Source organism: Ranitomeya variabilis, chromosome 6 (genome assembly GCF_051348905.1).
Source record: "Ranitomeya variabilis isolate aRanVar5 chromosome 6, aRanVar5.hap1, whole genome shotgun sequence".
NCBI lineage: Eukaryota > Metazoa > Chordata > Amphibia > Anura > Dendrobatidae > Ranitomeya > Ranitomeya variabilis.
In genome coordinates, this window is record NC_135237.1 from 23,273,409 (window position 1) to 23,291,014 (window position 17,606).

The window sequence follows — 17,606 nt, forward strand, 5'->3', positions numbered from 1 at the left end:
TATACAGAGATACATGATAAGATCCTGTCTGCAGTCACCACTAGGGGGAGCTCCCTGTATACAGATACATGATAAGATCCTGTCTGCAGTCACCACTAGGGGGAGCTCCCTGTATACAGATACATGATAAGATCCTGTCTGCAGCCACCACTAGGGGGAGCTCCCTGTATATAGAGATACATGATAAGATCCTGTCTGCAGCCACCACTAGGGGAACTCCCTGTATACAGAGATACATGATAAGATCCTGTCTGCAGCCACCACTAGGGGGAGCTCCCTGTATATAGAGATACATGATAAGATCCTGTCTGCAGCCACCACTAGGGGGAGCTCCCTGTATACACAGATACGTGATAAGATCCTGTCTGCAGCCACCACTAGGGGGAGCTCCCTGTATATAGAGACACATGATAAGATCCTGTCTGCAGTCACCACTAGGGGGAGCTCCCTGTATACAGAGATACATGATAAGATCCTGTCTGCAGTCACCACTAGGGGGAGCTCCCTGTATACAGAGATACATGATAAGATCCTGTCTGCAGTCACCACTAGGGGGAGCTCCCTGTATACAGAGATACATGATAAGATCCTGTCTGCAGCCACCACTAGGGGGAGCTCCCTGTATACAGAGATACACGGTAAGATCCTGTCTGCAGTCACCACTAGGGGGAGCTTCCTATATAGAGTCTGATATCAGGGATTCCTGATGCATTCTTCCTCCTCACCTCTTGGTATTACTTGTAAGGACACGATTTCCTAAAAAGACATAAAACAGGAAATGTTGAGATATTTTGTGACTGCAGGACAGTAAATGCCATTTCTTGCAGCCTTCTTTTCTATTCCTGTAGCCGTATCAGTGTGTAATAATCCTCGGTAGGAGGCGCTCGCACTTACTCCACTTATGTCACCACTTCCCAACTTTCTTTATTGTTAAACTTTTTAATAAACCTCCCCAGAGACTGTGTGGAGCTATAAAGGAGGGGGACGTTACCTTTCCGCCTGTACAGGGTAGACAGAGTAGGGGCGAGATTACTATTAGGCACAAATAAAACTTTGGCTCCTAATGGCGCATTGTGAGCCACACTCCTTTCCTCCATTGACCCGCTGGTGCCGGGTGTAGACGGTCCTCGTGTAGCTGAGGGGCTGTGGCCCTGGTGTCTGCCATGTGGGCACTCACTGTACGATCTGCGGCCTGTGGAGCCGCGACCTGCTGCCGCTCTGCTGCCGATGACCGAGTCTGTTCTTCTCCCGAATCCCAGGGACTGGATGACGGCCGTCCGCTGCGGATTAAAGAGCTGGAACGCTTCTTCTCTCTCCTTCTGTGTCACGTCTGCAAGAAAAGACGCTCAGCCTCCATTACTGTCATCCAACCCTTATCTATCACATGTCTATGATCTTCGCTGGTTGGAGAAACTCCTGAGACTGACACAATCTGCTACTTTATTGTTCCTTCTCTTTTCCTGTCTGCTCACCGGTCAGACCCGGGCTCAGCCCCCTTTACCTGTGCACTCCCGGTCAGACCCGGGCTCAGCCCCCTTTACCTGTGCACTCCCGGTCAGACACGGACTCGACCCCTTTACCTGTGCACTCCCGGTCAGACCCGGGCTCAGCCCCCTTTACCTGTGCACTCCCGGTCAGACCCGGGCTCGGCCCCCATTATTTGTGCACTCCCGGTCAGACCCGGGCTCAGCCCCCTTTACCTGTGCACTCCCGGTCAGACCCGGACTCGACCCCTTTACCTGTGCACTCCCGGTCAGACCCGGGCTCAGCCCCCTTTACCTGTGCACTCCCGGTCAGACACGGACTCGACCCCTTTACCTGTGCACTCCCGGTCAGACCTGGGCTCGGCCCCTTTACCTGTGCACTCCTGGTCAGACCCGGACTCGACCCCTTTACCTGTGCACTCCCGGTCAGACCCGGGCTCAGCCCCCTTTACCTGTGCACTCCCGGTCAGACCCGGACTCGACCCCTTTACCTGTGCACTCCCGGTCAGACCCGGGCTCGGCCCCCTTTACCTGTGCACTCCCGGTCAGACCCGGGCTCAGCCCCCTTTACCTGTGCACTCCTGGTCAGACCCAGGCTCAGACCCCTTTACCTGTGCACTCCCGGTCAGACCCGGGCTCGGCCCCCTTTACCTGTGCACTCCCGGTCAGACCCGGGCTCGGCCCCCTTTACCTGTGCACTCCCGGTCAGACCCGGGCTCGGCCCCCTTTACCTGTGCACTCCCGGTCAGACCCGGGCTCGGCCCCCATTACCTGTGCACTCCCGGTCAGACCCGGGCTCGGCCCCCTTTACCTGTGCACTCCCGGTCAGACCCGGGCTCGGCCCCCTTTACCTGTGCACTCCCAGTCAGACCCGGGCTCGGCCCCCTTTACCTGTGCACTCCCGGTCAGACCCGGGCTCGGCCCCCATTACCTGTGCACTCCCGGTTAGACCCGGGCTCGGCCCCCTTTACCTGTGCACTCCCGGTCAGACCCGGGCTCAGCCCCCTTTACCTGTGCACTCCCGGTCAGACCCGGGCTCGGCCCCCATTACCTGTGCACTCCCGGTCAGACCCGGGCTCAGCCCCCTTTACCTGTGCACCCCCGGTCAGACCCGGGCTCGGCCCCCATTACCTGTGCACTCCCGGTCAGACCCGGGCTCAGCCCCCTTTACCTGTGCACCCCCGGTCAGACCCGGGCTCGTCCCCCTTTACCTGTGCACCCCCGGTCAGACACGGGCTTGGCCCCCTTTTCCTCTCATACAAGAATCGCTCAATACTTTAATCCCTTAATGTAGTTCTCAGGACCTCTCCGCTGTATATAACTATCCCCCCATATCTGGATCCCCCATGTTGGGCCGGTCCAGTTTTCTCGTCTCGTGCACACTTGTGAGCTTACACGACGCTGAGCAGCCGTCTGGGATTGTGCAGATTTTCTGATTCCACAAATCCGCGGTAATTTGTGGCTGCACTTTATCGGTTGCTTCAGAATCCGGCAGGAGATTTGTGACCTGAGGCCGCGGAGGTGCCTCCATTTACACAGTGCGGCGGGAATGAGAATCAGATGTGGAGGCGCTTACACTCACGATCCAGCAGCTGCACCGGAGGAAGGTGGTGGATGACGGTGCGGCGGTAACAGGGGTCTTGTCCCAGCGGGTTATGAAATAGATCTACAAAGGGAGAGACAGAGACACAAGATGGAGGCAAACTCACCGTCTATATACTGTCACCCAAAGCCCCGAACATCGCAGCTCCGTCCCCCTAACCCTGCGCCTAGTGCTGCCCGTGTGTCACTACTCACTGCATATCATGGCTGCACAGACAGTGTGAACAGGAGCGAATCCATCCTCTGCTCGTCCTACACCGCCACATTGGCATTAATCGCTCCACCCTACACCACCATGAATATTGGAATTAAGACAAACATGCCCCTAGACCACCAGGGAAATGGACATTACTCATTCCATGGCCCTAGACTTCCAAGGAACTTGGCATTGACTTTACTACCCTGGACCACCAGTGGAGCTGATATTAATCCATTCATTGTTCCAGACACTAGACCGCCAGGAAAGATGGTATTAATGTGTCCACTTCCCCAGACCACCAGGAAAGCTGGGATTACCTCAACCACATTAGACCACCAGAAAAGATGAGTTTAAGCTCTTTACTGCCATAATCACCAATAAAGCTGCCATTAAACCCTTCACAACCCTAGACCACCAGGGATGTTAGCAATAATCTATCTGCTATAATAGACCGATGAACAGGGAGGATGGTATTAATCCCGTCGCTGCCTGGACCACCAAGGAAGATGGCATAATTCTCTCCCCTGGACCACCAGGGAGGATGGCTTTAATCCCTCCACTACTTTGGACCACCAGGGAGGATGGCGTTAATCCCTCCACTACTTTGGACCACCAGGGAGGGGAATTTGCCTTTGCTTATTCGCATGTACTAAGACAAACTAACACTGGGGAGAAAGAAGAACCAAGGGGTTTTACTACCTGGAGCTGCAGGAAAGTGATCAGTCAGAGATCTTGGTCTAGATGATCTGTCCTTAGATCAATATACTCCAGATATGACACAACCAATATAGGGTGTAAACTGCAGGTTGTGAGCTGCGGAGAGTGAGTAGCATGGGGTGAGCAGCGGAGAGTGAGCTGCGGGGAGTGAGCTGCGGAGAGAGAGAGTTGAAGAGAATGAGCTGCGGAGAGCGAGCTGCGTGGTGTGAGCAGCGGAGAGAGAGCTGCGGGGAGGGAGAGAGAGCTGCATGGGATGAGCTGCGGGAAGTGAGCTGCGGAGAGAGAGCTGCATGGGGTGAGCTGCGTAGAGTGAGCTGAGGAGAGCTGCAGGGAATCAGCTGCGGACAGTGAGCTGCGGGGAGTGAGCCGTGGAGACTGAGCCGTGGGGAGTGAGCTGCAGGGTGTACGCTGCACCCTTTTGCAGAATGAATGGCGCCCGCTGTTACTTATGCAATCTATCAGGTGACCCCCGGCTGCAGAGCGTCCTCATGTGGACGGTGATTACTCAGGACGCGGAGATCTGTCATTCCTCTCAGCTCCTTCACTGTGCCCTTCAGATCTGTCAGGTGGTTGTCGTGTAACATCAGGGTCTGCAGCGAGGATAAATGCTTCAGAGACCCTAAAAAAGGAGGAAGATGGAGACATTACAGACAATGGTGACGTCTAGATGGCGACCAAGGAGAACCTCCTCCCTCCACAGGATCAGCATGCTGCTCTCCTGAAATACTCTGTGCTACTGAGGTTACTTGCTCCTTCCACTATACACTGGCTGACCTCCTCTGGCATCAGGATCTCTGCGCTCCTGAAATACTCTGTGCTACTGAGGAGCCCCGTGCTGATCATGGGGGGGTAGGTCTTGTCTGTGATCTCCCCCAGGATAAACACAGTGCTCTCCTGAAATACTCTGCGATACCAAAGGATGCTGCTTCTACACTATGTCACACTATGTAACTGTGAGCTAACACATATTCATCTGCTAAAATACTCTGTGCTGCGGAGAAACTTGGTCCTTAAACTATCTTCTAATCTGTTACTGTTCACTCCCCTGAAATACTCTGTGCTGCTGTGGGACCTCATTGCATCCACTATGTCACTGTCTCCTCCACCGTCATTATGGTGTACTGCAGAAACTAAGTACAGTCATTGATAGACTCCATAATAACAGGGTCTGTACCACAGGACTGGCGTATAGCAAATGTGGTGCCAATATTCAAAAAGGGGCAAAAACTGAACTCGGTAATTATAGGCCAGTAAGCTTCACCTCTACCGTGGGTAAAATCCTGGAGGGCATTCTAAGGGATGCTATACTGGAGTATCTGAAGAGGAATAACCTCATGACCCAGTATCAGCACGGGTTTACTAGGGACCGATCATGTCAGACTAATCTGATCAGCTTCTATGAAGAGGTAAGTTCTGGACTGGACCAAGGGAACCCAGTGGATGTAGTGTATATGGACTTTTCAAAAGCTTTTGATACGGTGCCACACAAAAGGTTGTTACATAAAATGAGAATAATGGGGATAGGGGAAAATATGTGCAAGTGGGTTGAGAGCTGGCTCAGGGATAGGAAACAAAGGGTGGTTATTAATGGAGCACACTCGGACTGGGTCGCGGTTAGCAGTGGGGTACCACAGGGGTCAGTATTGGGCCCTCTTCTTTTTAACATATTTATTAATGACCTTGTAGGGGGCATTCAGAGTAGAATTTCAATATTTGCAGATGACACTAAACTCTGCAGGGTAATCAATACAGGGGAGGACAATTTTATATTACAGGATGATTTATGTAAACTAGAAGCTTGGGCTGATAAATGGCAAATGAGCTTTAATGGGGATAAATGTAAGGTCATGCACTTGGGTAGAAGTAATAAGATATTGAAAAGGAGGAAGAAAGAGAGTATATTGGGTATCGAAATTTATTAGGTATATAATGTAAAAATACAAACATTAATCACATAGATAAGATGCCTAAAGTAAAAAAGACATATAAAGTGCATACAGGATGAGGACAGGAAGTCCCACTGATGAACGGGGCCCAAATATTCCAATACACTGCACACAAAGTGCAGCTTAAAGATAAATGCGGACTCAGCTAAGCCAGAGAACTACATAAGTACAATATAGTGACCGCAGTCACCGACAGTAGGTACCGCAGGCATGCTTACCGCTAGGTAGTGTGGGCTCACCAGGACACCAGAGTGGAACCAGAGAGGAGAGAAGAAGGTCTTCTCTCCTCTCTGGTTCCACTCTGGTGTCCTGGTGAGCCCACACTACCTAGCGGTAAGCATGCCTGCGGTACCTACTGTCGGTGACTGCGGTCACTATATTGTACTTATGTAGTTCTCTGGCTTAGCTGAGTCCGCATTTATCTTTAAGCTGCACTTTGTGTGCAGTGTATTGGAATATTTGGGCCCCGTTCATCAGTGGGACTTCCTGTCCTCATCCTGTATGCACTTTATATGTCTTTTTTACTTTAGGCATCTTATCTATGTGATTAATGTTTGTATTTTTACATTATATACCTAATAAATTTCGATACCCAATATACTCTCTTTCTTCCTCCTTTTCAATATTTATATGGAGTGGGTGGCCTTTTGTATAGGCCTGGGGCTATTTTGCACTATTATGTGATTAATTCGCCCCTCTTGTGCTGGTGTTTTCGGCGACATGTTTTCTGGTTGTGTTCTAAGAAGTAATAAGATGTATAACTATGTGCTTAATTCTAAAACTCTGGGCAAAACCGTCAATGAAAAAGACCTGGGTGTATGGGTGGATGACAAACTCATATTCAGTGGCCAGTGTCAGGCAGCTGCTACAAAGGCAAATAAAATAATGGGATGTATTAAAAGAGGCATAGATGCTCATGAGGAGAACATAATTTTACCTCTATACAAGTCACTAGTGCGACCACACTTAGAATACTGTGCACAGTTCTGGTCTCCGGTGTATAAGAAAGACATAGCTGAACTGGAGCGGGTGCAGAGAAGAGCGACCAAGGTTATTAGAGGACTGGGGGGTCTGCAATACCAAGATAGGTTATTACACTTGGGGCTATTTAGTTTGGAAAAACGAAGACTAAGGGGTGATCTTATGTTAATGTATAAATATATGAGGGGACAGTACAAAGACCTTTCTGCTGATCTTTTTAATCATAGACCGGTGACAGGGACAAGGGGGCATCCTCTACGTCTGGAGGAAAGAAGGTTTAAGCATAATAACAGACGAGGATTCTTTACTGTAAGAGCAGTGAGACTATGGAACTCTCTGCCGTATGATGTTGTAATGAGTGATTCATTAATTAAATTTAAGAGGGGACTGGATGCCTTTCTGGAAAAGTATAATATTACAGGGTATATATATTAGATTCCTTGATAAGGCGTTGATCCAGGGAACTAGTCTGATTGCCGTATGTGGGGTCGGGAAGGAATTTTTTCCCCAAGGTGGAGCTTACTCTTTGCCACATGGGGCTTTTTTGCCTTCCTCTGGATCAACATGTTAGGGCATGTTAGGTTAGGCTATGGGTTGGACTAGATGGACTTACAGTCTTCCTTCAACCTTAATAACTATGTAACTATGTTACTTAAATACTCTGCGCAGCTGGTCACTTTGATTCTTCTGCTAGGTAACAATTGGTCTATGCCTTCAAGATGAGACTCTCCTGAAATACTCTGTGCTGCAGGAGCCCATACACTTCTACTATAAAAATGTTACTCTGCCCAGGCTGCACAGTGTAGACACAGGACAAGTCACTGCTGATCTCAGCCCCAACCCTGATACCACCTCTGGTCCCCCCAATTAGAAAGTGCAAGAAATCAAAGGGAAATTCACAGACGATGAATGAAAGTGGAGCTGAAAGGAGGATTATCCCCCAACCCGAGATGAATCACTTATGCTGGTGCAGTCACTGTGTACATACATTACATTACTGATCCTGAGTTACATCCTGTATTATACTCCAGAGCTGCACTCACTATTCTGCTGGTGCAGTCACTGTGTACATACATTACATTACTGATCCTGAGTTACATCCTGTATTATACCCCAGAGCTGCACTCACTATTCTACTGGTGCAGTCACTGTGTACATACATTACATTACTGATCCTGAGTTACAGCCTGTATTATACCCCAGAGCTGCACTCACTATTCTGCTGGTGCAGTCACTGTGTACATACATTACATTACTGATCCTGAGTTACATCCTGTACTATACCCCAGAGCTGCACTCACTATTCTACTGGTGCAGTCACTGTGTACATACATTACATTACTGATCCTGAGTTACAGCCTGTATTATACCCCAGAGCTGCACTCACTATTCTGCTGGTGCAGTCACTGTGTACATACATTACATTACTGATCCTGAGTTACATCCTGTACTATACCCCAGAGCTGCACTCACTATTCTACTGGTGCAGTCACTGTGTACATACATTACATTACTGATCCTGAGTTACATCCTGTATTATACTCCAGAGCTGCACTCACTATTCTACTGGTGCAGTCACTGTGTACATACATTACATTACTGATCCTGAGTTACATCCTGTATTATACCACAGAGCTGCACTCACTATTCTGCTGGTGCAGTCACTGTGTACATACATTACATTACTGATCCTGAGTTACAGCCTGTATTATACCCCAGAGCTGCACTCACTATTCTGCTGGTGCAGTCACTGTGTACATACATTACATTACTGATCCTGAGTTACATCCTGTACTATACCCCAGAGCTGCACTCACTATTCTGCTGGTGCAGTCACTGTGTACATACATTACATTACTGATCCTGAGTTACACCCTGTATTATACCCCACAGCTGCACTCACTATTCTGCTGGTGCAGTCACTGTGTACATACATTACATTACTGATCCTGAGTTACATCCTGTATTATACTCCAGAGCTGTACTCACTATTCTGCTGGTGCAGTCACTGTGTACATACATTACATTACTGATCCTGAGTTACATCCTGTATTATACCCCAGAGCTGCACTCACTATTCTGCTGGTGCAGTCACTGTGTACATACATTACATTACTGATCCTGAGTTACATCTTGTATTATACCCCAGAGCTGCACTCACTGCTGGTGTAGTCACTGTGTACATACATTACATTACTGATCCTGAGTTACCTCCTGTATTATACCCCAGAGCTGCACTCACTATTCTGCTGGTGCAGTCACTGTGTACATACATTACATTACTGATCCTGAGTTACCTCCTGTATTATACCCCAGAGCTGCACTCACTATTCTGCTGGTGCAGTCACTGTGTACATACATTACATTACTGATCCTGAGTTACCTCCTGTATTATACCCCAGAGCTGCACTCACTATTCTGCTGGTGCAGTCACTGTGTACATACATTACATTACTGATCCTGAGTTACATCCTGTATTATACTCAGGAGCTGCACTCACTATTCTGCTGGTGCAGTCACTGTGTACATACATTACATTACTGATCCTGAGTTACCTCCTGTATTATACCCCAGAGCTGCACTCACTATTCTGCTGGTGCAGTCACTGTGTACATACATTACACTACTGATCCTGAGTTACATCCTGTATTATACCTCAGAGCTGCACTCACTATTCTGCTGGTGCAGTCACTGTGTACATACATTACATTACTGATCCTGAGTTACATCCTGTATTATACTCCAGAGCTGCACTCACTATACTGCTGGTGCAGTCACTGTGTACATACATTACATTACTGATCCTGAGTTACCTCCTGTATTATACCCCAGAGCTGCACTCACTATTCTGCTGGTGCAGCCACTGTGTACATACATTACATTACTGATCCTGAGTTACATCCTGTATTACACCCCAGAGCTGCACTCACTATTCTGCTGGTGCAGTCACTGTGTACATACATTACATTACTGATCCTGAGTTACATCCTGTATTATATACCCCAGAGCTGCACTCACTGTTCTGCTGGTGCAGTCACTGGGTACATACATTACATTACTGATCCTGAGTTACATCCTGTATTATACCCCAGAGCTGCACTCACTATTCTGCTGGTGCAGTCACTGTGTACATACATTACATTACTGATCCTGAGTTACCTCCTGTATTATACCCCAGAGCTGCACTCACTATTCTGCTGGTGCAGTCACTGTGTACATACATTACATTACTGATCCTGAGTTACATCCTGTATTACACCCCAGAGCTGCACTCACTATTCTGCTGGTGCAGTCACTGTGTACATACATTACATTACTGATCCTGAGTTACATCCTGTATTATATACCCCAGAGCTGCACTCACTGTTCTGCTGGTGCAGTCACTGTGTACATACATTACATTACTGATCCTGAGTTACATCCTGTATTATACCCCAGAGCTGCACTCACTATTCTGCTGGTGCAGTCACTGTGTACATACATTACATTACTGATCCTGAGTTACATCCTGTATTATACTCCAGAGCTGCACTCACTATTCTGCTGGTGCAGTCACTGTGTACATACATTACATTACTGATCCGGAGTTACATCCTGTATTATACTCCAGAGCTGCACTCACTATTCTGCTGGTGCAGTCACTGTGTACATACATTACATTACTGATCCTGAGTTACATCCTGTATTATACTCAGGAGCTGCACTCACTATTCTGCTGGTGCAGTCACTGTGTACATACATTACATTACTGATCCGGAGTTACATCCTGTATTATACTCCAGAGCTGCACTCACTATTCTGCTGGTGCAGTCACTGTGTACATACATTACATTACTGATCCTGAGTTACATCCTGTATTATACTCCAGAGCTGCACTCACTATTCTATTGTATCACTGTGTACATACATTACTGATCCTGGGGTACATCCTGTATTATACCCCAGAGCTGCACTCACTATTCTGCTGGAGCAGTCACTGTGTACATACATTACATTACTGATCCTGAGTTACATCCTGTATTATACTCCAGAGCTGCACTCACTATTCTGCTGGTGCAGTCACTGTGTACATACATTACATTACTGATCCTGAGTTACATCCTGTATTATACCCCAGAGCTGCACTCACTATTCTGCTGGTGCAGTCACTGTGTACATACATTACATTACTGATCCTGAGTTACATCCTGTATTATACCCCAGAGCTGCACTCACTATTCTGCTGGTGCAGTCACTGTGTACATACATTACATTACTGATCCTGAGTTACATCCTGTATTACACCCCAGAGCTGCACTCACTATTCTGCTGGTGCAGTCACTGTGTACATACATTACATTACTGATCCTGAGTTACATCCTGTATTATATACCCCAGAGCTGCACTCACTGTTCTGCTGGTGCAGTCACTGTGTACATACATTACATTACTGATCCTGAGTTACATCCTGTATTATACCCCAGAGCTGCACTCACTATTCTGCTGGTGCAGTCACTGTGTACATACATTACATTACTGATCCTGAGTTACATCCTGTATTATACTCCAGAGCTGCACTCACTATTCTGCTGGTGCAGTCACTGTGTACATACATTACATTACTGATCCGGAGTTACATCCTGTATTATACTCCAGAGCTGCACTCACTATTCTGCTGGTGCAGTCACTGTGTACATACATTACATTACTGATCCTGAGTTACATCCTGTATTATACCCCAGAGCTGCACTCACTATTCTGCTGGTGCAGTCACTGTGTACATACATTACATTACTGATCCGGAGTTACATCCTGTATTATACTCCAGAGCTGCACTCACTATTCTGCTGGTGCAGTCACTGTGTACATACATTACATTACTGATCCTGAGTTACATCCTGTATTATACTCCAGAGCTGCACTCACTATTCTATTGTATCACTGTGTACATACATTACTGATCCTGGGGTACATCCTGTATTATACCCCAGAGCTGCACTCACTATTCTGCTGGAGCAGTCACTGTGTACATACATTACATTACTGATCCTGAGTTACATCCTGTATTATACTCCAGAGCTGCACTCACTATTCTGCTGGAGCAGTCACTGTGTACATACATTACTGATCCTGAGTTACATCCTGTATTATACCCCAGAGCTGCACTCACTATTCTGCTGGTGCAGTCACTGTGTACATACATTACACTACTGATCCTGAGTTACCTCCTGTATTATACCCCAGAGCTGCACTCACTATTCTGCTGGTGCAGTCACTGTGTACATACATTACTGATCCTGGGGTACATCCGGTATCAGTATTTGGCGATCGCTCCTGTGGATTCGTACCTGTAATGTCACAGAGTTCATTGCTGTTCAGATATAACTCCGTCAGTCGGAAATTACTGCCTAGAAAATTCACCTTTGATATCTGAAATAAAGGTGAAAACGTCTGATGAAATGAAGTCTTCAGCTATCCAGGTTATAAATTATAGATTAGTGGGGTCTGCCTGCTGGGGCCTTCACCGATCGGCAGAATGGGCCTCTATAAACCCCTATGAGCATGAAGTGGCAATGCCCAGAGCTTCTTCCAGGAAACCCAGAGAATGAACATAGCAGCGGTCGGACGTGCGCACTGACGCTCCATTCTCACTGCTGGGACCCCCACTGACTAGAGCATTATAGATCAGCAGGCGATGGAGTTATAATGCGCCATAATCCTTTAGCTTTGTCTTCAAGGGTCTTGACATGTCAGAACCCAGAGAAAAATATACACTCAATGCCAGGTAGCAGCAGCAAAAGCAAATATACATTTTTGGTGCCTATTCCCTCTGTAAATCAAAATCTAATCACTGCTGTAAACCCCTTAAATGCTGCTGTCAATCACTGACATCAGCAGTGAAACCGTGCAATCCTGGTAGCGTGGGGTTCGTGCAGCCCATTGCCGCACCTTGATGATATAATAACAGAGAACCAATGGGTTGCCATATTCAAGCTTCATGGAGGCTCAGTAAAACAGTGAAAAGCTAAAAATATAACAAAAAAAAAAAAAATTACTTAATTACTAATATAAAATTTAAAAATAATAAAAAATTAAAATCACCCCCTTTTAATCTCATTAAAAAAAAAAAAAAGTTATTTGGTATCGCTCCGTGCGTAAACTCACCTCAAAATATAAAATGTATTAATCTAAATGGTAAATAGTGTGAAAAGAAATCGAAATGCCAGAATTCATGTTTTTCGGTCTCCACACTCCCTTAAAAAAATGCATAGAAAATTATCAAAATGTATATAACCCGTAATAGTGTTAGTAAAAACTTCAGCTCGCCACCGAAAAGATCAAGCCATTGTCAGAAGAATAATGAAGTCACAAATCTCAGAAAATGGCGACACCAATCTTTTAATTTTTTTTATTTCTGATTTTTTTATTTCACCACCTTATTAATAAAAAATAACTGGACAAGTTTGGTATCGCCGTAATTGGACTGACCCAGAAAATCGTGCTATCGGGTCATTTCCGGGCCACATGTGAGTACACTTAGCCAGATAAATATCCTTGCTTACTATCACACTCCGTGTCCCCCAATCACTAGTCACGGTGGCTGAACAATTGGCTAAAAAGCCTATAATGGTTATGGAAACCGCTCTAGTAATACTTACTGAATGTGTGGATTCAGTGTGTGTCCCTCCACCTCAACGCGCGTGGCCTCTGAAGAAGTGCATAAGAAACGCGCTTCAGGGTGGAGGGACACGGCACCGAATCCACACATTCAGTAATCCACACATTCCTCTAATAGAATCTATTGCAATGCTATATTGCAATATGATATCTTATTATAAATGTTTAAAGGATTCTCTAGCCAGGTGTCTCTCACATCTGAGGTCTTGATTTGTGTTTTTACTCTGTTGAGGTTATTTTTAAAGAAATTTGTAATAAAAATATTATTTTTTTTATCTACATTTGGTGAAATGTGCTTTTTCTGTTCACTTCCCCTAAGTTGAGGGAGCATAGTGGAACGGACGGATTTATTTATTCATTACCTTGTTATGGTTAAGCCACAAGTATTTTAGTAAGCGAAACCTCGACATGTCGCAGACGTCCTGCAGCCCCCTGTACAGAGAAGAATAAACTAGTAATAGGAATGTAACAGATACATAACACTACAGACACCGCGGATTAAAGAGATGACTGCCCCAACCAGGGAGCCGCAGCCTGTACAATAGATAAATAAATGATAGATACATAGATAGATAGATAGATAGATAATACTGTGCTAGATCGGCTCTCTTGGCTGCAGATAGAGGTAGAAGCTCTCTGTCTCTTTAAATATTATACTGGTTTATTAAAGGTACTGCATAAACCAGTGCAGCATTAGCAAAACAAACATGGCCTTTCAGGCCTAATGGGAAAAAATTATATAATGTATGGCACAGTCCGTGTTGCTGTGGGGAACCTTCCACTCAGGGACAAAGAACAAAATGTTCAGCTTTCATTATCATGAAAACATGGTTCTGGAGCTTTCACCTCCAGGCCCACTCCACACTGAATGAGCCAGAAGACTGTGTATTTATCCTCTGGATTGCACCCTGGGGTGGAGATATGGTGAACAGCCTCCCACCCACTCTACAGCTGTTCACTCAACCTAGCAGGAAACATGGCCGATTAACTCATCTCAGCACTTAGTGTCCTGGATCGTTTTCCTAGGTTCATATCACTGAAGCTAACAACCTCAGTGATACATATCTGCCCTCCAGTACTATATGTCTTGGCATTCGCAGAGTGCTGCTGTGCTTTTTTATACATATTTTTCAGTCACTACAGCTTGCACCTATTCACACTTTAGAGGTGCTGGTCAGGTTTTTTGTATAGCTAGATAGATAGATAATAGATGCAAGTGATACAAGTTTTGACATGTTAGCTGATAACCAAAGCCAATTCAAGGTCCAATTATAAATAATCTGAGTTTAAAGTGCAGACTCTTAGCTTTAATCTGAGGGATTCACTTCCTAATTGGAGTAAGGGTTTAGGAATTACAAATCTTTAATAAGTAGCTCCCTTTTTTAAAGGGACCAAAAATAATTGGACAATTATTTTAAAAGCTCTGTAATGGGCTTCATGGATTATTTCCGCATTAAATCATCATCAATTAATCAGGTAAAAGGTCTGGAGCTTATTCCAGATGTGGCATTTGCATTTGGAAACTGTTGCTCTAATCTCACAATGTGTGGACAAAGGTGCTCTCAGTGGGAGTAAAACAGACCATCATTAGGCTGAAAAAAAGAAGAAATCCATCAGAGAGATAGCAGAAATATTAGGAGTGGCCAAGTCAACAGTTTGGTAAATTCTACAAAAAAAGAGTTCACTGGTGAGATTGGGAACTCAAAAAGGCACAGAAGACAACAGCGGTGGATGGTTCCAGAATCCTTTCCATTGTGAAGAAAAACTCCTTAACAACATCCTCCAAGTGAAGAATACTCTCCATGAAGTCGGTGCCTCCCCAGATCTCAGCCCATGGAGCCACATTTCATAGGAAGAAGACAAAACTGAAGGCAGAAAGGCCACAAACAAGTGAGAACTGAAGTCACTTCAGTAAAGGTGGCAAAGCCTCATAGAAGAGGAAACACAACGATGGTGACATCCATGGTCTCCTGACTTCAGGCCGTCATTGCTACAAAGCCTACCACCAGCGATGGTGACGTCCATGGTCTCCAGACTTCAGGCCATCATTGCTACAAAGCCTCACCCAAGAGGAAACCAGTGATGGTGACGTCCATGGCCTCCTGACTTTAGGCCGTCATCGTCTACAAAGCCTTACCCAAGAGAAAACCAGCGATGGCGACGTCCATGGCCTCCAGACTTCAAGCCGTCATTGCTACAAAGCCTCACCCAAGAGGAAACCAGCGACGGTGACGTCCATGGCCTCCAGACTTCAGGCCGTCATTGCTACAAAGCCTCACACCAGCGATGGTGACGTCCATGGTCTCCAGACTTCAGGTAGTCATTGCTACAAAGCCTCAGACCAGAGGACACCAGCGATGGTGACGTCCATGGCACCAGACATCAGGCCATCATTGTCTGCAAAGCCTCACACCAGAAGACACCAGGGATGGTGACATCCATTGCCTCCAGACTTCAGGTCATCATTGCTGCAAATTGCTGGATTCTCTTTAAAGTATTAATCATGAACATTTTATCTGTGATAAAGTGAATTTGTCCAATTACTTTTGAGCCCCTGAAATGAGGCAGCTTTGTAGAAAAATGGCTGCAATTCCTAAATATTTCACAGGATATATTTCTTCAACCCCTTTCATTAAACCTGAAAGTCTCCACTTCAATTACATTTCAGTTGTTTCATTTCACATCCAAAACTGTGGCCTGCAGAGCTGAAATCACGAAGATTCCCTCACTGGCCAAATATTTCTGAACCAAACTGTATAGAGAAAGAACAGACAAATAGTCAGATACAGGACAGACCAAAACTTTGGACACACCTTCTCATTTAAAGATTTTTCTGTATTTTCATGACTATGAAAATTGTACATTCACACTGAAGGCATCAAAACTATAAATTAACCCATGTGGAATTATATACTTAAACGGAACCTGTCACCCCCAAAATCGACGATGAGCTAAGCCCACCAGCATCAGGGGCTTATCTACAGCATTCTGTAATGCTGTAGATAAGCCCCCCGATGTATCCTGAAAGATGAGAAAAAGAGGTTAGATTATACTCACTCAGGGGCGGTCCCACTGCGATCCGATGGGCGTTGCGGTCCGGTCCGGGGCCTCCCATCTTCTTACGATGACGTCCCCTTCTTGCCTTCACGCTCTGGCTCCGGCGTACTTTATCCTCCCTGTTGAGGGCAGAGCAAAGTACTCAGTGCGCAGGCGCTGGGCCTCTCTGACCTTTCCTGCGCACTGCAGTACTTTGCTCTGCCCTCAACAGGGAGGATAAAGTACGCCGGAGCCGGAGCCACAGCGTGAAGACAAGAAGAGGACGTCATCATAAGAAGATGGGAGGCCCCGGACCGGATCGCAACGCCCACCGCAGCGGGACCGCCCCTGGGTGAGTATAATCTAGCCTCTTTTTCTTATCTTTCAGGATACATCGGGGGGTTATCTACAGCATTACAGAATGTTGTAGATAAGCCCCTGATGCTGGTGGGCTTAGCTCATCGTCGATTTTGGGGTGACAGGTTCCCTTTAACAAAAAAGTGTGAAACAACTGAAATTATGTCTTATATTCTAGGTTCTTCAAAGTAGCCACCTTTTGCTTTGATGACTGCTTTGCACACTCTTGGCATTCTCTTGATGAGCTTCAAGAGGTAGTCACCGGGAATGGTCTTCCAACAATCTTGAAGGAGTTCTCAGAGATGCTTAGCACTTGTTGGCCCTTTTGCCTTCACTCTGCGGTCCAGCTCACCCCAAACCATCTCGATTGGGTTCAGGTCTGGTGACTGTGGAGGCCAGGTCATCTGGCGTAGCACCCCATCACTCTCCTTCTTGGTCAAATAGCCCTTACACAGTCTGGAGGTGTGTTTGGGGTCATTGTCCTGTTGAAAAATAAATGATGGTCCAACTAAACGCAAATCGGATGGAATAGCATGCCGCTGCAAGATGCTGTGGTAGCCATGCTGGTTCAGTATGCCTTCAATATTTATGCACAACATAGCACAGAAAAACAAAACAAAAAAAAAC

At 46.3% G+C, this 17,606-nt stretch overlaps 1 protein-coding gene across 7 annotated transcripts in view; it reads right to left on the reverse strand.

Annotated features, from left to right (window-relative positions):
- Positions 1-17,606, reverse strand: part of LRRC72 (leucine rich repeat containing 72) — a 49,141-nt gene that overhangs the window by 24,338 nt on the left and 7,197 nt on the right. For 4 of the 7 annotated variants that reach the window (XM_077268059.1, XM_077268058.1, XM_077268056.1 and 1 more), the window contains exons 3-8: positions 13,949-14,018; positions 12,257-12,338; positions 4,508-4,621; positions 3,061-3,150; positions 992-1,330; positions 726-756 (exon numbers count right to left, since the gene is read on the reverse strand). In XM_077268059.1, coding sequence (XP_077124174.1) covers positions 726-756; positions 992-1,330; positions 3,061-3,150; positions 4,508-4,621; positions 12,257-12,338; positions 13,949-14,018 — 726 coding nt within the window. The remainder of the gene's footprint in view (positions 1-725; positions 757-991; positions 1,331-3,060; positions 3,151-4,507; positions 4,622-12,256; positions 12,339-13,948; positions 14,019-17,606) is intronic. The other 3 variants (XM_077268061.1, XM_077268062.1, XM_077268063.1) reach the window with 3 other exon arrangements.